This window comes from Marmota marmota, unplaced genomic scaffold (assembly GCF_001458135.2).
Source record: "Marmota marmota marmota unplaced genomic scaffold, marMar, whole genome shotgun sequence".
Classification (NCBI taxonomy): domain Eukaryota; kingdom Metazoa; phylum Chordata; class Mammalia; order Rodentia; family Sciuridae; genus Marmota; species Marmota marmota.
Window position 1 is genome coordinate 17,888,886 of NW_026000101.1, and position 20,613 is coordinate 17,909,498.

General features: G+C 47.6%; 3 protein-coding genes and 1 long non-coding RNA gene across 7 annotated transcripts; 2 read left to right on the plus strand and 2 right to left on the minus strand.

Moving 5' to 3' along the window:
• Positions 1-375: 375 nt before the first annotated feature.
• LOC107147830 lies at positions 376-3,168 on the minus strand. The gene is made up of 2 exons (XR_001504205.2): positions 2,974-3,168; positions 376-2,152 (listed from the first exon to the last, which is right to left on the minus strand). It is a non-coding gene; the product is annotated as an uncharacterized LOC107147830 (long non-coding RNA).
• LOC107147832 (C-C motif chemokine 27) lies at positions 2,164-9,098 on the plus strand. 3 transcript variants are annotated; one of them, XR_007340703.1, is made up of 5 exons: positions 2,681-2,766; positions 3,061-3,128; positions 5,255-7,526; positions 8,593-8,725; positions 8,901-9,098. XR_007340703.1 is itself a non-coding variant. In XM_048783460.1 (3 exons), the coding sequence occupies exons 1-3, from the start codon at positions 2,689-2,691 to the stop codon at positions 8,696-8,698; spliced, it is 252 nt and encodes an 83-aa protein (XP_048639417.1). In that variant the 5' UTR covers positions 2,164-2,688; the 3' UTR covers positions 8,699-8,726. The 3 variants fall into 3 exon arrangements, 2 of the variants coding, with proteins under 2 accessions (XP_048639417.1, XP_015347889.1); XM_048783460.1 differs by lacking the exons at positions 5,255-7,526; positions 8,901-9,098 and having other exon boundaries at positions 2,164-2,766; positions 8,593-8,726; XM_015492403.2 differs by lacking the exons at positions 2,681-2,766; positions 3,061-3,128; positions 5,255-7,526 and adding an exon at positions 7,556-8,452.
• LOC125610702 (C-C motif chemokine 27-like) lies at positions 3,659-4,016 on the plus strand (the record flags this gene model as incomplete). The annotated part of the gene is made up of 1 exon (XM_048783461.1): positions 3,659-4,016. A coding segment is annotated over one exon (276 nt), but the record flags the coding sequence as incomplete, so codon positions are not given.
• On the minus strand, positions 9,083-19,270 carry Il11ra (interleukin 11 receptor subunit alpha). 2 transcript variants are annotated; one of them, XM_015492402.2, is made up of 13 exons: positions 19,142-19,270; positions 16,105-16,204; positions 15,827-15,887; positions 14,735-14,904; positions 14,495-14,609; positions 14,310-14,342; positions 14,057-14,223; positions 13,246-13,409; positions 11,217-11,358; positions 10,728-10,847; positions 10,515-10,611; positions 10,181-10,263; positions 9,083-9,516 (listed from the first exon to the last, which is right to left on the minus strand). In XM_015492402.2, exons 2-13 carry the CDS (start codon positions 16,202-16,204, stop codon positions 9,500-9,502), a joined length of 1,269 nt encoding a protein of 422 aa, XP_015347888.1. In that variant the 5' UTR covers positions 19,142-19,270; the 3' UTR covers positions 9,083-9,499. The 2 variants fall into 2 exon arrangements, with proteins under 2 accessions (XP_015347888.1, XP_048639416.1); XM_048783459.1 differs by lacking the exon at positions 19,142-19,270 and adding an exon at positions 17,233-17,257.
• Positions 19,271-20,613: the final 1,343 nt, after the last annotated feature.

Genomic DNA, 20,613 nt, shown 5'->3' on the forward strand with positions numbered 1-20,613 from the left:
CATAGGGGAGCATATCCAGCAAGGTGTTTCGCTATTAACTCATGTTGCGTTTGATTCTGACATTAACCATCCACCGGCAGCATGAGACCCCACAGATTTAGGGGGAAGGTCTCTAACAAGACTGTGGGCATGGTGGTGCATACCTGTAATCCCAGCAACTCAGGAGGCTGAGGTAGGAGGATCTTGGGAGGCTGAGGCAGGTGGATCACAAGTTTGAGGCCAGCCTCAGCAAATTAGGGAGACCCTAAGCAACTTAGTGAGAACTTGCCTCAAAATAAAACTTAAAAAGGGCTGAGGATGTAACTCAATGGTAAAGCACTCCTGGGTTCAATCACCAGTATCCAAAAAAAAAAAAAAGTAAACTCACTCAGAAAATTCAAGAAAGTGCTATTTACAATTGTTTATAAAGGGTGTAAGTCGGTAATGTCCAAATGAAAAGACACATAGAATAAAGTCTGGGAGAATGCCAAATGCAGGGCTTTCGTGCTTTCACTGGGGACATAAGATATGTATTGCCCTCCTGACACATCAATATGTTTGTCAACCAAGAAGTTCTGTGAGCTTTGGTGTCCAATTTTTATTGAGATACCATTACATAGCCTTGGTTGAATTTTTGGCCACATACCAAAGTCAATCTCCAGCCTCTCTCTCCTTTCCAAGGTCTGGCTGACTTAAAAGTGCCAACCCTCTAACCATGATTGTTCTTTATGGTGACAAGCTCCCATCCTGAGTCATCTCATCTTTTAGCATAAACTTACCTAAGGGGCTCACGAATACCAAAGGCACTCAATTACATATACTCCTAAACTTCCACTGGGATTATGATCCTAAAAACCTATCATAAGTTGAAAATATCCTAAGTCTAAGCATCATAGTTTATCATAGTGTACTCACTGCAGAGCATCAGTGTATCTTCATGATCATATGACTGGGAGCTGGGACTCACTGACACTGCCCAGCATCTCAAGGAGTATTGTAACACATATCACTGGGACAGGAAAAAAATCAATCTTCAAAATTTGAAATATTGAATGCATGCAGCTTTTGCACCATTATAAAGTCAAAAATTCCTAAGTCAAATCATCATGAGTCAGGGACCATTTGTACTTGAGAAATTCCAGAGTTTTAATCTCCTCAAAAACCAGTGATAAATGCCAGTCTTTGCCCCTCACAAAAAAACTTTCTAGGAAGCTGGGTCCCAGGGCTCCATTCTCTCTGACTTCTGACTCCAGGTTCACCATAATGAGGGTCCATTAGCTTTGAGCACCCCAGATAAGCCTGGGGTGTGCCACATTATCCAGAAACTGAAGAAGTAGTCCTTTGCCAAGACAAAACCCTCAACCCTGCTTCCAACTTCCAAGGCCCTATTGAAGATTCTACCCAACCAACCCAGGACTTTGCCTCTCCTTCCTTCCCAAGAGCAAGCCCCATGTTAAACAATGACAACACCAGAGGAAGCCCTTGCCTAAGTGAAGGGAATCTCCTTGGCCTGGAGAACCAAAGACCAGAAGAAAAGAACAGGCTGCTCTGCACCAGACCTGACTCAACCAGAGCAGAAGTACCAATGTGTGAACAAGAGTGTGAGTGTGGCAAGATCACAGCCTCTTCATGTCTAAACTGCAGTGCTTCCAATAAAGCCACCTGGCATTCACTGTTGAACCTATCTGTTGTTTGTATGTAGTGCAGGCTCGGGAAGATGGATATGAGAGAGAATAAAGGTGTCAAATGGGTGAAAGGGTAGTGTATCCATTCCTTCCATTTCAGGTGAGGAAACTTTCCTCTTGCTCATTTTGGGTCATTCTCTCCTATACAACCAGTCCAGCCATAAGACTCTTTTTTTGCTTCTCCAAGACAAACTGTAGGTGAGTAGTGGGCCTTGGCTGGAATGTCAGAGATCTGAGGCAGCTATTTCCAAACTGCTACAATGGGTTAATGCCCTTCTTGACTCTGGTGCAGCATCCTCTATCTTCCCTAGCCAGCCTGTTCCATTTATTGTAATGATCTAATTGTCTTCTTTTGACTGTCCCAGCTCTACCCCAGATGATGGCTCTTCAAAGGTGCAGACTGCATGTATTCTTTCACACTATATCTCCGTGTTCAGTACAGTGCCTGCATGAAGTAGACACTCAGTACATAGCTGTTGATTGAATGTCTATAAAAAGAAAAAGAAAAGTACAGGAAGATCAGTCTCAGCTCAAGAGAGGAAGGGGTACATCTATCTGGCCATTAAGTGACTTGGCCAAGACCACTCAGATATGTTTCCACAGCCTAGCCTGCTCTAGACTGGGTTCTATAGGGAACCCATTCCTTCTCAGGCTAGGATCACCCAAGGAAGGGGAACAGGGTAGGCAAGAATGGCAACTGGCATGGCAGAAGCCAGGGAGGGGTAGTGGGGACTGGGAAAACTGTTGGACAGATTCCCAAAGCTGTTTCATTACTGCCAAATGCTAAAGCCTCAGCCTCCCGGACTGTAACTCCAAAATCTGACGACATCCCTGTAAGAGGATTCTATGCCTCGCATTTAAAAAAAAAAAAAAAACCTCAATTCCTCCCTTTAATGATAGACCCTAACTCCACCTCAGAACGTAACATATCGATCCCGCCTTCTCTGAAAAAAATTCTGGCTCCGCCCCTTCCGGGTGATAGGCAAGCCCCACCCCTAGTGTGGAAAAGCGTCCCTGTGACGTAATGGTAACGGTCCGTTTCCGGGGTGGAGCTAGGGAGGGCGGGAGTTTAGGCTGCGCCGACCCCTCAGCCCCCCTCCAGGTGACCCTAGCCCTTGGAAACCCTCACCCAAGGCCCCCAAATCTCCCAGCCCCATAATCGCCAAACCCCTTGCCTTAACCCTCTACATGTCCCAGACCCCCGAGATAATCGTCCTCTTAAAGCCTTAACTTCTGGTGTCTCCCAAATCTTTAATCCCACCCTGTCCGGATGTGGCAATTGTCTTCCGGGGCACCTACTTCAGATTACCTGCGATTTAATCAGACTCATCCCAAGAATGACGGAGAAGGGGACCTGGGGCTAGGGAATATTTGATCCAATCATGCCTCTCCCCAGGAGACGTTCGGAACCCAGGACATGTCGGGATTGAGGAGATACGAGGTGGCGCTGGAGGCGGAGGAGGAGTGAGTGGAGGCGGGGTTCTGCGGAGGAGGAATCAGGCGGCTCCGGGTGAAAGGCATGATTGGATCAAATATTCCNATACAGTGCAAGACTTGAGGGTGGAAATCCCAAGATCAGGAGTGAGTGGGACATTTTGCAAGGACCTGGGCCACTAACCCAACAGCCTGTCCCCATCCCTGCCCTACCCTAGGTAGTTGCCAGCATTCTGGAATGCACTAGATGAGGAAGGGTAGGAGTGTTGCTTTGGGGGAGGGAGAAGAGGAGGAAGGCCTAGGTGTGGGATTGGGAAAGAAGGATAGGAAGGAAATACAGTAGGGGCTTCAGTGACAGGATGGGAGGCAGAAGGTGTAGGGGTTGGAAAAGTGTGTATTACTGAGCCAGGCAGCAAGCGGGTAATGTTTCTCTAGGCCCACAGTGGAAAGAGGCTGGAATTCAAATAGAACAAAAGAGATGTAATTTTGTTTTTGAGTCTGATGTCTCCCAGTAAGCCAGGGGCTGAGTCTGGAAGTCCAGACCCCTACTGACAAGCTGACATTCCTGCAACAGAACTAGGCAAAACCAGGAAGCTTTGCTACTGCCACCCAGCACTACCTGCTGTGCTCAGCTCTACAGACAGCCACTCTCCAGCAAGCTACTGAGGAAGGTCATTCGGGTGGAACTGCAGGAGGCTGATGGGGACTGTCATCTCCAGGCTTTCGTGCTTCACCTGGCTCGACGCAGTGTCTGCATCCATCCCCAGAACCGCAGCCTGGCTCGGTGGTTTGAGCGCCAAGGGAAAAGGTTCCCAGGGAAAAGGCTTCCTGCCTGAATCTGATGCTACAAGGGAAAATGGGCTGGAGTCCCCAACAGCCAAAATAATAAAGCAAGATTAGACAATGAAAAAAAAAAAATACTGCAGCTAGCCTAACCTCTGGAATTGATCTTTCTGCTTTAGTCAGCAACCATTGTCCTGGCCTTATATCATCGCACCATAATTTTTACACTAAGAGTTCCATTTTACAACTGATTGGCCTGCTCACATAACTGTTAGAAGAATAACTGTTAGAAGTTAGGGCTTCATTTTGCTCAGGGAAGCAAAGGCAAACACTTCTGTAGCAACCAAAGGAGGACTTCACAGTTGGATCGGATTCATTCACTCCACACAGTTCATTTCACACTTCGACATTGATTTGTTCACTGTTCTGACTCCTCTGTTCCTGGAGATCACATAACACTATTGGTTAAGCAGATTCCAATCTTGGTGAGTTGTTCATGTTAATGGAGGTGGACCACTTCTGTAAGCCAGGCATGTGGGTCCTCCATGAATGGCCTCACATATGGCCTGTTTTTATCTTCTTCTGATGGACTTTGTCCCATTTCTTAAAAATAGCGAATGAATATGTAGATATAAAGTTATTATACAAACAAACAAGGAAGAGATGCATATCATTTAGATTATAGAAAATCTCTGTTCTTTCCCATCTCACCATCAAGTTCTTCTCCCCTGACGACTTCCCCTGGCTCCTTGTCCAGCACCCTCTCTAGTTCAGAGCAGCTGTGTTCTGCCCTCATCTGCTGTAACACACAGCAAAAGAAAATCTGAGCAATGAATTAAAAAATGGAAGCGACTTTCTAGTATTCTTTAAATAGGACTGGGATTGTATTTAATTATCACATATTCATAAGAGGTCTTCTTGCCTGGCTGCAAAGAATTTTGCTAAGAAAATAGTTACCCCTCTCATATTATTTTATCTCTAAGTTAGTTCCCTGTGATCTAACAACACTGACAAATTTATTTTTCTAAAACACAGATATGACCTTTCCTTCAAGACAAAAATGTTTTGCTCCCCAGTTCTTTACGAATGCACACACCCACACACATACACACAAACACACTTTCATATGCCGTAAATTGGCATTCTTGGTCTTTAGAACTAGGTTGACTTTTCAGATTTTGCTTCTATTCAAATAATCTTGGCCCTTCAGGAACTCACAGAAGCCTCTGTATTTCCTCCTGTTCTTGAAGCATGCCTCGGGCTTTTTCATCTCTTCTTTCTTTGCCTATAAAGATATTTCTAAGACAAGTCCTCATCTTCTTAAAAAGTCACTTTTTATACATTTGGGAAATGCTAAATTGAATTTGAATNAGCTCTGCGCACCCCCGAGAGCAGAAGCTGGAGCCTCTGCGGGGCCTGATGAGCTGTCTGTCGAGCGGCCTGGGCCCTGCTCCCCATCGCTCAGGTCGTGGCCTCCTCTGCCGCACCCCTGCCACCGCTGCCCAGACAGCCGGTGCATTAAAAATTTAAAGCGAAGCCCACCATACTGCCTTCCTGACTCTGCCGCCGCTGCCACCATTCGATGCCATCATTCGAACTGGGAGTCCCTCTCCACACCTATTTACATACCGACAGGATCTTCCTCCCTGGTGGGGTGCTTTTTCATATCAACCCCCCCCCGCCCCCATGCCTAAGGGGCTCCTATCAAGTCAGGCTTCCTGTTACTATCAAAAGTGACTGCTTTCTTGTGCCCCCACCACCAAAAAAGAAAAAGAAAACAAAAACAAAGAAAAAAACCTCCCTTCACTGTCAGTAGTCTTATATGGAGAGAAGTAAATAATCCTGGCCTGATCTCCCTGTCCACCTCATCCCCATGCTGATATGTTCCCACAGCTCCATCTCTCGGTTACCACCTTCCCCCTAGCCAGAATTTTGCTGGGTATCTGAAGAATCTTCCCTTCCTGGGAATGAATCTAAAACACTTTAAGCCAGGGTTGTAGGGAGTAGGCTGACAGAGGAGGGGTAGATTCCTAAGAAGCTGTCTCTTCACAAAAGCTGCCTCTTCATGTAACCTGCCTCAGGAGACTGATGTGGGTTGGAGGCCTTTCCTACAGTTAGTACCCCAACCTGGCTTCTCCAGTCTGATCCCAATTTTAGATATTCTTAGCATTAACCCACCTAGCTGTTATTGATACTTCCCTAGTAAAGTCCAAGGGCCACTGCTCCCTGCCATCCCATTTTACTGTGTTGCTCAAATCAACCTGGGATCCACTAACTCCCAAAGTGGTGGGACTACTCCCAAAGCGGAGGTCTACTATGTTAGCCTGCTTTTAGTTAGGGACTAACCTCAGCATTAGAAAGGACACCAGGGTATTAAGTTACAGAGATAGCCCAGTTTCTAGCTGGGACCAATGACTTTCAGCCTGGGCTGCCCCTTCGACAGCAGACTTGGCCTGATCTTTGGAAAAGCCAAAGGGGAGAGATGGGTGTACACCTAGAATTTGTTTTCTGCCTTCCAAAGTTCTCTGGAATTGACAAGTCCAGGAAAGATCACAAAAGTGTATGACAGGCAACCAACTGATGAAGAAGGTTTATGACAAGATGATGGGGATCTTGGGGAAGTTCCTCGGAAGTTCTTCAGTGGCTACACCCAAGCTTTGGGGCTCAAGTCCAGACTGGGAGTGAGAGAGGGATCCTAAGGTCTCTGGTACCAAAGATTCAAGATGAGTCACCTCTAGGTTATCTCTTTGAAGAAAGCAACAAAGCTCTTAAGCTATTTCTTAACAATGTCCACATCACAGACCCCTTCAAATGTGGAATGCTCTCTCAAGTCCTGGACCTACACCTCGCCAAGATACTGTCAGAAGACCTGAAGAGCCCTGAGACAAACTCCAGGGAAGGGCCTTCACACCTCAGCCTGGACAGAAGGAGAGGGTCAGGTTTTCAGCCTGAAGGGGGACTAGTCCCTACTCTGGGAGCTGACATCTTTCCTGTTGAAGCAGTCCTATAACAGAAACAGTGCTCAGAGAAGGTGTGACTCTATCCCAAAAACCTACCCCTTAGAGGATGACTGTCCCCAAATCAGAAGACTAGAAAACACCCTGAAACATCCAGATAAGGACTGGGTTAATGGGTTATGACTCAGTTTATGTCTCAAATACAGTGCAAGACTTGAGGGTGGAAATCCCAAGATCAGGAGTGAGTGGGACATTTTGCAAGGACCTGGGCCACTAACCCAACAGCCTGTCCCCATCCCTGCCCTACCCTAGGTAGTTGCCAGCATTCTGGAATGCACTAGATGAGGAAGGGTAGGAGTGTTGCTTTGGGGGAGGGAGAAGAGGAGGAAGGCCTAGGTGTGGGATTGGGAAAGAAGGATAGGAAGGAAATACAGTAGGGGCTTCAGTGACAGGATGGGAGGCAGAAGGTGTAGGGGTTGGAAAAGTGTGTATTACTGAGCCAGGCAGCAAGCGGGTAATGTTTCTCTAGGCCCACAGTGGAAAGAGGCTGGAATTCAAATAGAACAAAAGAGATGTAATTTTGTTTTTGAGTCTGATGTCTCCCAGTAAGCCAGGGGCTGAGTCTGGAAGTCCAGACCCCTACTGACAAGCTGACATTCCTGCAACAGAACTAGGCAAAACCAGGAAGGTAAGATTTCTTGGGCCTTTCACTGTTTTGACATCGGCACCAAAGAGTTTTTATCTCCCCTCCTCATCACCTTACTTTTCCTCCTTGTCTCATCTTCCTGGGGAAAGCATCCCCTATTCAGCATCCCCAGAGTACTCTCAAAACTATCAAAAGGGCCTTCTCCCAGCTTCTCTGAATGTGTCTGGTCCCAGCCAAGATCCCTCCCTCAGCCCGAAGGGCCTTCTTTAGGGACCCATGCCCATCAACTTCTGATAAGACAGACATGCCAGAACAGGAAGTGGGGAGGCAGAGATGAAGGCAAGTTAGTGCTAGCCTGCTTTCTGCTCCCACCCCACCCACAACACCCCCATCGGAATGTGTGTGTGCTAGTATGATTGTGAGTGTGATTGCATGATTATGGAAACACAACTATATGGGAGTGGGAATTTGAGTTTAATTGGGGCTGTATGATTTTGTCTATGACTGTCCAATCATGAGTGTGACTTTATGAGCTTATTTGAGTGACCAAGGTGTGACTGTGAATGAGGCCATGGATATATGAGTATGAATGTCTCACATTACATGCTACTGTGGACCCTTAGCTGTTGTTAGTCACTGTATGTCAGTCCCCACATCATGCACTATCCCTCTGCCCTACTTCTCTGACAGGGCTTAGGAGCCCATGGGAAATGGCAGTACTAGAAGACGAAGGGGTCTATGTCTCCAGGCCAAAATTTAAGGCTCTGGAGTGTCACAAGATAAGCACTGCCTCTTCACCTGTCTCTGACTCACCTGGTGCCCCAGGTAAAATACACTCAGATAAAAGGTAGGACAGGAGGAGGAGAGAGAGGAAAGTGTCTAGGCTAGGCTAAACAGCATGAAGTGGCTCTCGCCCACCAGCAGCCTCCTGCTGCTATTGTTGCTCCTAAGCCCAGACCCTGGAGCAGGTAAGTACCTGGGGATAGAAGTCTGGGAATCTAGGTGAAGGGACTGAAGGGAAGGGGCCCAGGAAGTCCATCCTTCAGCTATCTAATGAAGCAGTTCTGGGTCTGGATCCTTCTAAACACACGGACCCATTGTCCCATAGCTTTGCTACTGCCACCCAGCACTACCTGCTGTACTCAGCTCTACAGACAGCCACTCTCCAGCAAGCTACTGAGGAAGGTCATTCGGGTGGAACTGCAGGAGGCTGATGGGGACTGTCATCTCCAGGCTTTCGTGTGAGTTCTGACCCCACCCTTGGATACCCCTGATTCTAACCTCAATCCCAACTTTAGCCCCAACTGCTAAATCTGATACCAACTTGGGTTTTCACATCTTACTCTTATCCCTAAGCCCTGGACCCTAACCTCATCCCCAAGCTGTGGACATAGCTTTGGATCTTTTCCTTCCCAGGCTTCACCTGGCTCGACGCAGTGTCTGCATCCATCCCCAGAACCGCAGCCTGGCTCGGTGGTTTGAGCGCCAAGGGAAAAGGTTCCCAGGGAAAAGGCTTCCTGCCTGAATCTGATGCTACAAGGGAAAATGGGCTGGAGTCCCCAACAGCCAAAATAATAAAGCAAGATTAGACAATGATCTGAGTGTGATATAGAACAACCTCCTCGTTCTCTTTATTTTGCATCTTCATAGCCCCTGCAAGGGGCAAGGCCAAGAGTCAAGGACCCACGCACGTTCTTCAGGCACATACATACATATATACATACATACATGCAGAGAACACATTCTCCCTACTTCACATACACATGGTCACACACGGACACAGACAGGCACATTCCTCAGGTGGACCTCCAGTTCTGGGATGAAGTCAGAGGTTCTGACACCTTTCAGCTGGCACATTTGGAATAAACTATTTCAAAGAAATGGGATCCAGACAGAACTTCCAGCTGATAGCACTGTCCAAAGGGATCTACAGTCCTGCTTGGTTCTATCTGTCCCTTCATCCAAACCAGCAAGACAGACTTATAGGTGAATCAGCTGAAGTTCTTCTGGGTCCTCTACAGGTTTGGAGCACCTAAAAGAGCAGGAGGCAAATCAGGAGAGCTAGCAGAACTGGGTCTTAGTCTAGACATCTGAGAATGAGCGGAGCGCAGTTCTGAGCTCAGCACTCAGAAGGAATATGGGAGCCCAATTCAGAGAGCCCCAACACCCAAAAATGAGAAAATAGCTTTAGGCCCAGGCACATCAAAAATGAGTGAGGGTTGGGCTGGGGATGTGGTTCAAGTGGTAACACGCTCGCCTGGCATGTGCGGGGCGCTGGGTTGGATCCTCACCACCACATAAAAATAAAGATGTTGTGTCCACTGAAAACTAAAAAATAAATATTAAAATATTCTATCTTTAAAAAAAAAAAAAGAATGAGTGAGGAGACCAAGCACTGATCTAAGACATCCCAAGAAAAAGGATGGCTACCCAGTTTTGATCATTAGACTCAGGTATTAACCCTGAAAATGAGAAGGGGAGAACATCTAGAATCCTCTGTACCCTGAGAGGGAGCAGACCCACTTCTGAGCCAACAGACTTGAATGAAAAGGCCAACCCCAGCCTCGAAGAATGAGGAGATCCAACTCAGATTTATGGCACCCTTAAAATTACCAGCTCATCTGGCTCTTAAACCAAACACTCTCAAAATGTGAGCATACATCATCAAGTCCAAACCATTTGTAGGTCCTACTCACCTGGAAGCTTGTCCACTGGAATCATTGGGGCCAAGAACTCAGGCTTTTGGGGTCCATCCTTCCCACCCCGTCTCAGCCTCAACCTGGGCACAAAAAGGCAGCTGTCTCCCTGACATGGTGGGGCATCTCAGTCTCCTCCAAAAGGGTTTGTTAGTAAAGGGTCAGGAGAGGAATCAGTGGGAATCATAAAGTGGGGTGTGGGAGGTCAAAGTGGGGAGAGGTAGCTCCAAAAACAGATTAAGTGGTAAGGCATGAAGGTTGGGGATGAATATGGTCTCTGGGGATCAGATCATCTGTGGAGATTTAGACTGAGGAATCAATGACAGTCACTTACCACAGCCCCAGTGCCAGGGCCCCAGCTGCCAGTCCCAGGAAAGAAAAGATTCCTAAAGACACTAGCACAGCCACCTGCTCCAGGGGGTCCCTGTGATCTGAGGGGAGGACCATATACCACTATGAGAGTGAACCCAACCAAGCTCAGGTGGGGTATGTCCTTTTCTCAGGACTTTTTGTCCTCTACAACCTTTGTCCATCTATCCAAACTCACCAAGCGGCCGCGGGTCTGGCTGTAGAGAGGGCCTTGGAAGAGCAGGGCTGTCCACATGAGCTACTGTCTCCACCTGCACTTGTGGCTGGCTCTCATCAGGTACTTCTTTTGGCAGGGGCCCTTGAGGGAAAGTGAGACCTGAGAAATGTCCACAAATGTGCACAGACAGTGGGGGCAGGAGCCAGGCCTTGGGTTGCACTTAGGGGTACCACTTGGGTCACACTTAGGAGACAGATCCTGAAAGGGCATGGCCAGCTTTGGGGGACTTGGTTGGTAAAAGTAGAGCCTGCAACTACAGAGATGGAGACCAGGGGCAAGGTTTAAACTAAGGCAGAGCTGCAGGCCACAGGGCCTGAGAAATGGGATAAAAATCTCAATCAGAGCCTACATGGGTGAGGAGTATGTCACTGGGCTGCCTTCAGTGAACCAATACAGCTGACAAATGCTTGGGGTGGGTCCTCTGCCCTTTTCTTTGACTTTGTCCCTCACCAGTACTGGGAGTCCCCCAGACCTCAGGGCTCCAGGCACTCCAGGTACCAGCATCCAAAAAATCCCGGGCACTGACTCGGACCGCATGAGGCAGCCCAGCCACAGCATCAGTGATCACCTCTTCCAAGCCAGCTGGCTCCACCTGGGGAGAAAATGATTTCTCAGTGCATTATCCAGGTCATAAGCATAGAACTTACCTAGTCACAGTCTGAAAAGAGCTCCCTTTCCTCCCAGTCCTGCCCTATCAGCCTCATAGGGGGGGTCCAGGCCTCATGTAGGGTAGCTGATGAGGTAGAGTCTACCCCTGGTGTTTGGAACACAGTAGTGTGTCGTGATTACCTAGATAGGCTGTGGCATCATTCTGTCTGGGTTCAAATCTTTGCTAAACCTCTTACTGGGTGAATTTTGGGCCTCTCTGCCTCAGTTTCTTCATTTGTGAAATGAGGATGAATATACCTAAGTGTGATGATGTATGTAAAACATGTAGCACAGTGATCAGTTGGCAGACAGCATTAAAAATGGGTTATGATCCTCCACTGACTTCACAGACTGAAGCAGGAAGATTTTGAATTCAAAGGCAGCCTCAGCAACCCTGTCTCTAAGTAAAATAACAAAAGAGGGCTAGAGGTTTGGCTCAGTGGCTAAGTACCACTGAGTTCTAACCCTAGCACCAATAAATAACAAACAAATAAATAAATAAATTTACAATACATAAAGATTATTAACAAAAAGATGAAAATACTTATTACAATAATCTGATTACTACTACTTATATAGATGTACTGAATTACATAATGTACCCCATAAAATGAATATATAAAATATATATTAAAGAGTTTTCAGTAACTTCATAAACAGTTGTGTAAAAGTTTTCTAAAATAAATAGAATTTCATCTGTCATGATTCTAAAGATGTCAACATATAATTTGTATACTTTCAGAAAATTTAAAAGCATCTTAGTGGATTGGGTTCAAATATTTTTCTTTTTCTTTTCTTTTCGTTTCTTTCTTTCTTCCTTTTTTTACCCACAAATTACACCCAGTGGTGATTAATCATTGAGCCATACTCCCAACCATTTATTTGTTTGTTTGTTTGTTTATTGAAACAGGGTCTCAGTAAGTTGCTTAGGCTCTTGATAGTTGTTAGAGAATGGGCTCAAACTTTTGATTCTCCTGCCTCAATCTCCCAAGTAGCTGAAATTACAGGTGTGTTCCACATTGCAATTTATTCAAAGAAGGAGGAGGAGTTCTTGCTATTGATTCAATTAAGCATCAGTCTATGCTGCTCACTGTTTCAAGGGTATGTTGCCTTATGTAGCAACAGTTTCTTCATTTTCTGGTTGATATGTTTCATAAGAGATCAAAATGTAAAATTCAAATGGTAGAGAAATATATGAAAAATGTCTGGCCTTAATAATTCACGCCATAAAAATTATGGATTTTTAGTATTATTTTAATAAGAAAAAGAAAAAATATTAAAGTTGCATTTCTAAATAGATGTCTGTATTTTATGTCACTGAATATATCAAAAGATGTACTGTGGGAAATGTTGAAATATTATATATATCTTATATTCTACTGCTTCATAATATTGTTCCTTTTGTGTGGTAATTTTGGATTTAAAATTATGACCTAATAAACAACTGAAAATTGAAAAAAAAAAAAAAGGGTTATGATCCAATCCTGCTGCTCCCTAGACCTGACATCAATCTCTGATATCTTCAGAGGTGGGAATTCACTACTATTCTCAGATTTGTATGAGTGTTTGAATGAGGATATGCCTCTGGGTACAAGGTATTTCTCTTCCAAGAAAAGTTCTTTTTAAAAAACCACTGCTATCTTCCCATAGATAGGTTTACATCATAATTATAGCACTGCGGGGCAGAGGCTCTGTCATCCCAACTTCAACCCTAGCATCCAACACAACACCTGGCCTACAGGGAGGCATCAGGTCTTCAGGGACCTTCTAGCACCTGGAAGGTATGCAGAACGCACAGTATCACAAAACCAGAGACAGATTCAAGCCTCACCGTGGACCAGGCTGGATGTTGTGCTGGACGGTACTGCAACCGGAACTTAAGCAGGAAGTGGGGCTGGCGGGGCCAGGAGGTGGGGTATGTCCAGCTGGCACGCAGACGTCGCGGGTAACCAGGTACTGACTCCACCAGCAACCCCTGGGGTGGGTCAGGGCGCACTGAGGGTGATAATACACAAAGTCAGGTTAGGCAATAGGTACCCATCCCTCTCATACCACTTCCTGAGATGTGTGATTAACAGCACCCTAGCCAGGTGCTTTCAAGAGGGGAGGATGGAATCTTAAACTTGATTATCCATGAGGCTCAGGCAGGCCCTGTCTATCATCCTTATTTAAAAAAAAAATAAGCTGAGATCAGGAGGTAGGGTTTTGAAATGTTTGTTGAGTGAATAAAAAAGAAATTCTTCTTTCTATCCAAGGAAGATGAATTGGCTGAAATTCTTATCAGAGTTTTAGTGCCCACCTTCCACAGACAGATCAAAAGGAGAGGCCAGCAGGGGCTTTCCTTGGGCAAGAAAGACATTAGATTCAGCTGTTTCAGCATAAGGCCTAGATGCAGGTGGTCAGCTCTGAGGCTAGGCAGGAAAGACCTATGAGTAATAAATAGCAGCAGCCTTTAGAGTGTGTGCAGAAGTAATCAAGCCTTCTGGGCTCTGATCCTTTTGACTTCTTAGTCTCTAAGGGGCCATCTGTATGTGGAATGGAATCTATATGGGAATTGTTTGGGAGCTGAGGGTGGAGGAACTGAGTCTGTTTGGAGTCTCCCTGGTGGGGATCTGAAGAGAAGTGTAGAGGCAGGTACTCACAGATATTCTGCAAGCTCACATCCAGCAAGCGTGTGCTGGCACCCAGTGGGTTCACCTCAGTCACATTAATCCGGTACTGGCTCCAAAACTCTGCCCCATGGACCACACATCGAGCAGCTCCTAAGGGGTCCTGTGGGCATGGCCAGGGCCCTGTAGATGGACTCACCCTAGTAGGGAGAATATAATCTTGAGCTTTGGAAATGCCCATTGTGGGATGCAAGCTGGAGCCCCAAGCCTCTCCCTCTTGTCCTACCTCTGGCCATCAGTTCCTGGCACTGTCTTCTTCCTGGTAGGGAGGGGACCACCTGAGGTCAGGAAGGAAAAGAGGGTCCTCTGCCCTCTCTGAGGCTTTCCTCAAACCTCCCTCTCTGCTTTCCATCCCCACACTGTGCTGGCACACCCAAGTGCATATACACATACAACTGATCATGCACACACCTGTAGGAGGTGAGGTAGCGGGTGGGTAAACCGCTGACCTGGCTGGGACTCCAAGTGCAGGAGAAATTTTCATAGTCAGCTGCTTGGCAGGAGACCACAGGACGGGCTGGGGGGTCTAGAGACAGAAGGTACATCTGGAGACTAAGCAGTCCCCTACTCCTCCCTATCCTAGAGGGCTTGCTCAGGTCCTGATTCCCTTAGAAACCCCATATCTTAGCACTTCCACCCTCCCTAACTCACAGCCCAGCTTCAGGATCACTGTGCCTGCAAGTGCACCATCCAGGGTCTGGCAGATATAGGTGCCCTCATCAGTGCTCTCTGCCCGCGCCAGGACCAGTTGGTGCCCCAGCCCAGAATCGGGTCCTTGGAGCAGCTTGGAGTCTCCGTCCCGAAACCAGGACACTGGGGTCCTAAAGGTGAAATGAGGTGATGACAAAGATTTAAAGTGTAAGTTAGACCATGCCACTGACTTACCAAGCCCCTTGTAACACAGCCCTTGCCTTCTTTTCCTTTGCCAGCTTTTACCTCCCTCCCCTCCACTCACTGCACTCCAGCCACATTGCTCTTCTTTATGTTCCTCAGAAGTATTGAGCTCATACCCATCTCACATCCTTTGCACCAGCTGTTCCCTCTGCCAGGAATGCTTCTACCCTAAATTGTGCAAGGCTGCCTCCTTCCTAGAGGCAGAAATCAGTTTCAATGTCACCTTCTCTGAGAGACCTTCCCTGATTACCAATAAAAAATAAACACTCAGTTATCCTCTTCTAAATGATGCTCTTTGGATTTTCTGTCCTGCAAGTGTTGCTACCTAGGAAGACTCCTGTTTGATTATTGTCTGTCTTCCCCACTAGGATGTAAACTCTATGAGGCCAAGCTCCTTGCCTGGCTCATACATTGCTGTGTCACAGAGCCTAAAATAGACCAGACACTTAGTAGGTTTGCTCAATATACGATGGTTGCATTTCCTTTTGAATAACAGAAGGTGAGGACAGAGAGGTAAGGATTACAGTCGAGGGGGCAAGGATGGGAGGGAACAGGAGGACTGAGCAGGGTCAAGAAAGGGTCATAAACCAGGTGTGGTGCTGCATGCCTACCATCCCAGCCACTCTGGAGACTGAGACAGGAGGATCGAAAGTTCAAGGTCAGCCTCAGCAACTTAGATTTTTGTCTCAAAATAAAATTTTTAAATGGAATGAAAGTGTAGCTAAGTGGTAAAGTGCTTGCCTACTATGCACAGGACCTTGGTTCAATCCCCAGTACCACCAAAAAAAAAAAAAAAAAAATGTGTCAGATCAACAGGCGGGGTGGGGCAGAAGTGGGGAGGACACTTACCCAGCACTCACTCCAGGGCAACACAGCATCACGGATCTGCCAGGCTGCCCATACTGGACCCCTGTGGAGGGCATTTCTGAGGTGAGACTTTTCCTCACTTTGTGAGAATGAAAGGGTAAGGAGCTTTGGGTCAAAGCATTTGTAATGATCTGACAGAGATCAGAGGTCAAAGTAGAGACATGACCCTGATTGTTACAAGTTAGGCATGGGAAGGGGCCACAGTGAGAGTAGCAAGTCCCAAGTCAGAGCTGGGGGTCACAGAACAGCATTCTTCTCACCTGGGGGTCCCCAGGCCTGGGGGCAGAGGGAGGAAGCAGACACCAGGGCTGTAGCCACAGCCACCAGGACCTTGCTCAGCCCTGAGCAGCTGCTGCTCATCTGCGGAGAGAGAGGCAGGGTCAGGAGTACCCTATCCCTAAGATAGGAAGCTAAAACCTCATTCTTCCTCTGCACTTCAAAACTGGGGCTTCCTAGGAGGAAAACTGAACACGAAGTAGAGTAAGCCTATCAGAAATTATTGGAAGGTCTGACCTGCACTCCCCTTTCTCACCATATAGCTGTATGCACACACACACACACACACCCTCCATCTCAGTACTGGGCTTAGGGCCCAGAACAAAAGCCAGAGGCATCAGACAGTGCCAGCATCCACCCCCCAACACTGCCCTTGGCGCCCACCCCTGGCACCAAGGGCTGGCCCTGGCTCAGCCACTCCCATTAACCCCTCCAATCCAGCTGTTGGAAATTCTGGCATTCACTTCCACCTGTCCATAGCTAATCACTGCCTGTAACTAACCTGGGGCAAACTTATCACCCTGGGGTGGGGGGCTAAGATGGTGGGTTTAACACCTTGTAAGCCTGGGCCTGGCTTCTTGCTCTGGCTACTTGGGCCACTCAGCTGGGCCTAGCTTGAAATCATGTTGGTCTTGAGCCTGTGAAGCCGGATGGGCCTAGGGTGCAGGCTAGGGCTGCAGTTAAGCGGATCCAGATGCCCTGGCTGCTGCCAGAGGCTGGGGGCGGGCGAGGAGCCAGCAGATGGAGATGGAGACAGGGTGGCGGAGAGGGGAGGGAGTTGGGAGCCTGCAGGGACAGGGCCCGGCAGCAGGGTAGGGGGGTACAATACCAAGAGATCACTGAGTGATGAGGACCAGCCATGATGCGGGCTCAATAAGGAATACTAGGAAATCAAGAAGTCTAAGAAGGAGTGTACAGAGAGTAGCCAGTGCTAGAAGACAGGGTTCTAGGTTGGCAGATGAACAGGAGGAGAAAACCATGAGGAAAAGGTAGATAGGGAGAAAGCCCTGGGCAAGAGTGCCAGAGAGGAATAACAAGGAACCCTTCAGAATAGAATGGGCTCACTCCTGCCCCACCCCCAGCCACATTTACCCTGCTTAGCTCTGCCCTACCTTGCTGATCCCAGTAACTGACTGTCCATGGCCTCCAGGGCGTCCTTCTACCAGCTACAGCACAAGCTTCTGCTCCACTCAGTTCTGGGACCCCAGAACCATCCCCTCCCTCTTTCCCTGCCCCGCCCCCCTTTGGGCCTAAGCTTAACCGCCCCTAGCCAGGCCCCCTCCTTCCTCCTCCTTCCTCCCTCCTCTTCCCTCCTCCCCTCCCAACCGAGGCCCTGGGAAGGGAAGAGGCCTCCCCCCAGACTGGAAAGGAAGCCACAGATGCAGCCAGGACCAGCAAGGAGAGGAGAATTGCTTATGCTTATGTCCCTGTCAGTGAGAAAATCCCTGTGTTTTCACCCAGTCACACATAGCTACATTCATGCATGGAATCACTGGGTATAGTTAACAAAAAGACACTCCTTTGAACACACATGGACACAATCAAACAAAAAAACAGACACAAGCTCATGCTCTCACTCTTTTTCATTCCACAGCAAATGTTTCCTTAGGGAATAGATGGCTGTGTTTCCAGAGAAGAAAGGCCCCAGACTGAGGGATATAAGGGAAAGGCCAAAGAGTTCAGTTCCCCCTCCCCTGGAGGTCCCAGCCATTTCTCACCTTTCCCTTCAACTTTTGGGCCTCAGCATCAGGAAATGCCTTTGGTCCCTTGGTGCCAGATATACAAGACCCACACTTAACCTCAAACTCACAAATAGTTATTCAGTCACACTGATATACTCAGATATCCTCACTCAGACTCAGACATATTTACACATATCTATACACCCACATACACATACATATACTGTGCCCCTGTGCAACTCTTCATAGTTCAAGCCATCTCTCCCTGGAGCTTTTACCAATGCTATCAGCATCTCATCACTATTACAGCCCCCAGGTAATCGAAAGGACAGGATGAACAGATGAGTCAGGCATAGAAACACTAAGAAACAGCACATAACAACAGAAATAGAACAGCAGATTCAAGACACCTGAGGAACAAAACTGCAGAGATAATTATTTCCAGAAAGATAGTCACAGGATGAGAAAAAGAAATACAAGGAAACAGAAAATAAGGTGCAATAGACCAGTGATGAAAACTCTTTTCTTTTGGTTGAGAGGCAAGCAGTTGGGGATTGAACCCAGGGCTTCACATATGCTAGACCACATGTTCTACCACTAAGTTACACCCCCAGACCCCCAGATAATTGAGCAAAGAAAGCAGAGGAACCCACATGTGCTGGGAATGGGTCTGTCTAAGCTGCAGGATAAGTTGAACAGTCAATTCTATGGAAATGCAATGTAGCTACACATAGTCACAAGTCTCACTTTTGCTCCTCTAGTCACACATTGGCACACACAAACAACCACCCACTCTCACACTGGCAGTTTTTTTAATTTTTTTTTTTTTTTTTTTTTTTTGTAGTTGTAGATGGACAGCTTGCCTTTATTTGTTTATTTTTATGTGGTGCTAAGGATCGAACCCAGTGCCTCACACATGCTAGGCAAGTGCTCTGCCACTGAGCTACAGCCCCAGCCCTGGCAGTTTTAAACCCCACAGGGACCTTCCCAAAATGCATTCCCTGATGTGGTCACAGACCCTCTTACACACAAACACACAGCCCATCTCACCCCAAACTGCACATTGACAGATATACACATAATCCCACCCTTGCACGACCACATGCAGTCTCAGCTATATGCACGCTGACACACGCAGTCACATTAGCTGACAGTTGCACCAAGTGTCAATTAGTTGCGAAGTTTCACACACTGACATTGTCATAGACATAGCCTCAGAGTCACACAAACACACTAACAGTCCGTCAATAAGCCCCAGCACTTTAGATTACACACCACCCTGCCCCGCCCCTCCTGGCAAGACTTCATTGTCTACACCCGCCACCCTACCAGGCCTCACCTTCCGCGGCCGCCGCCGCCAGCGCCCTCGCCCTCTGCCCCGGCCTCTACCCCCTCCCGCCTGGGGCCCCTGCAGTGGGGGCGGCTCCACCCAGGCACCAATGGAAGAAGAGAGGTGAAATAAGGGGGGACTCCCGGCCCATTGGAGCCTCCAACTGCCAATCACTTCCACCCCCACCTCGGCTGGACACTTCCTGTCCCGTCCCGGGATGGAGGAGGATCCCGATGACCGAGGCTTAGAAACTGGGTTGCTGGGGTCTCGAGTTAAAGGCCTGTCTGCCCCTGGACAGCAGGTTTGAAAGTGCTCAGGCCCTTCCCATTTCTGGCTGTACACAGAGCAGGCCTCAGGTTCAGGGCTCAGGAGCCACTGGGCAGGTGACTGGAGAAGCTGAAGGTGCCCCTAGTTCCAGATAAGATAGGAAGGAGGGCTGTTTAGAGCAGTGGTTTTCAAATTCTGCTGGTGTTGTGATTTTAACACTGCCACGCCCCACCCCATACAAGAATCCTGGAGGTTGAACCTACATGCCAGTATTGTTAAAATTCCCCCAGAGGATTCCAAAATGTAACCAAAATAGAGGCCTATGTGTGTCTGTCTTTAGGTATGCCTTAAGAAACCAGCCACCCACCTAGGACTCTCATCTACTCCCCAATCCCTGGAGGCTCAAAAGAGTACTATGTCTGTCTGATCTCCTTCCAGACCAGGACAACACTCACAAGTCCCAAGCACTTCCCCTCCAAGATTTCAGAAAAAAAAAAGATCCTGGAATGGAAGGCAGGCAGCCAAGGTTCTTCTGGGCCAGGTTCAATCACTGTTCAGCCTTAGCATGATTTCCCCGCCCAGAGACTCAGGATCCCCTGGGAAAAGAGTGAAGACCCAGCAGTCTAACCATCCTGGTTATTCCATTCACCTTAAAATTTGGAGGTTACCAGGTGGCATCAGTCTTCTCCTACTGTTACACAGGGAAAGATCCAGAACAGTGGGGGTAGACCCAGGGTCATTCTGAGAACTGTACCCTCTTTCTGAAGCCAGATTTTAAAGATAGGTAGTCAGTGTAGTTAGGTAAATCCGTTCTAATATCGAGTAAGATGAATAAAATGGAGGACATTATTGAGAATGGAATCCAGGAAACCAGAGCAGCACTTGGGGGAATTGAAATCTTAAAGTCCCCAAGGCCTGGAGCCCATCCAAGGAAATGTTAATGATGCAGCTCCCAGCAAACATGGAGATGCTAATCCAAAAGCCCTTCCTGCCCAGATTACTCCTTCAACCCACCTGTCCCCCACCCTTTGGGCCTTCTCACCTACATTCTGACACTGCAAGATAACAAAGGACAGGAATTCGGGAAACTGAAAGGAGACCTTAGCTATAAAAGGGGGAAGATCTCGCCCTTCCACGGATTCCACCTTTTGGGTCCCCTTCTGTCTCAGGGGAGAAGTCTTTTCTACTGTCCTTTAATAAAGCTTCTATTTTCC

What these genes read in the sequence shown, in the direction of transcription:
- Il11ra (XM_015492402.2), bottom strand. Translation starts at nt 16,204, where the DNA reads ATGAGCAGCAGCTGCTCAGGGCTGAGCAAGGTCCTGGTGGCTGTGGCT. An exon ending in CGCTACCTCACCTCCTACAG is followed by an intron (nt 14,343 to 14,494) that starts GTGTGTGCATGA and finishes CCTCCCTACCAG; the next exon opens with GAAGAAGACAGTGCCAGGAA. An exon ending in TGTGAGCTTGCAGAATATCT is followed by an intron (nt 13,410 to 14,056) that starts GTGAGTACCTGC and finishes TATCACCCTCAG; the next exon opens with TGCGCCCTGACCCACCCCAG.
- LOC107147832 (XM_015492403.2), top strand. Translation starts at nt 8,383, where the DNA reads ATGAAGTGGCTCTCGCCCACCAGCAGCCTCCTGCTGCTATTGTTGCTC. An exon ending in AAGCCCAGACCCTGGAGCAG is followed by an intron (nt 8,453 to 8,592) that starts GTAAGTACCTGG and finishes ATTGTCCCATAG; the next exon opens with CTTTGCTACTGCCACCCAGC. An exon ending in TGTCATCTCCAGGCTTTCGT is followed by an intron (nt 8,726 to 8,900) that starts GTGAGTTCTGAC and finishes TTTCCTTCCCAG; the next exon opens with GCTTCACCTGGCTCGACGCA.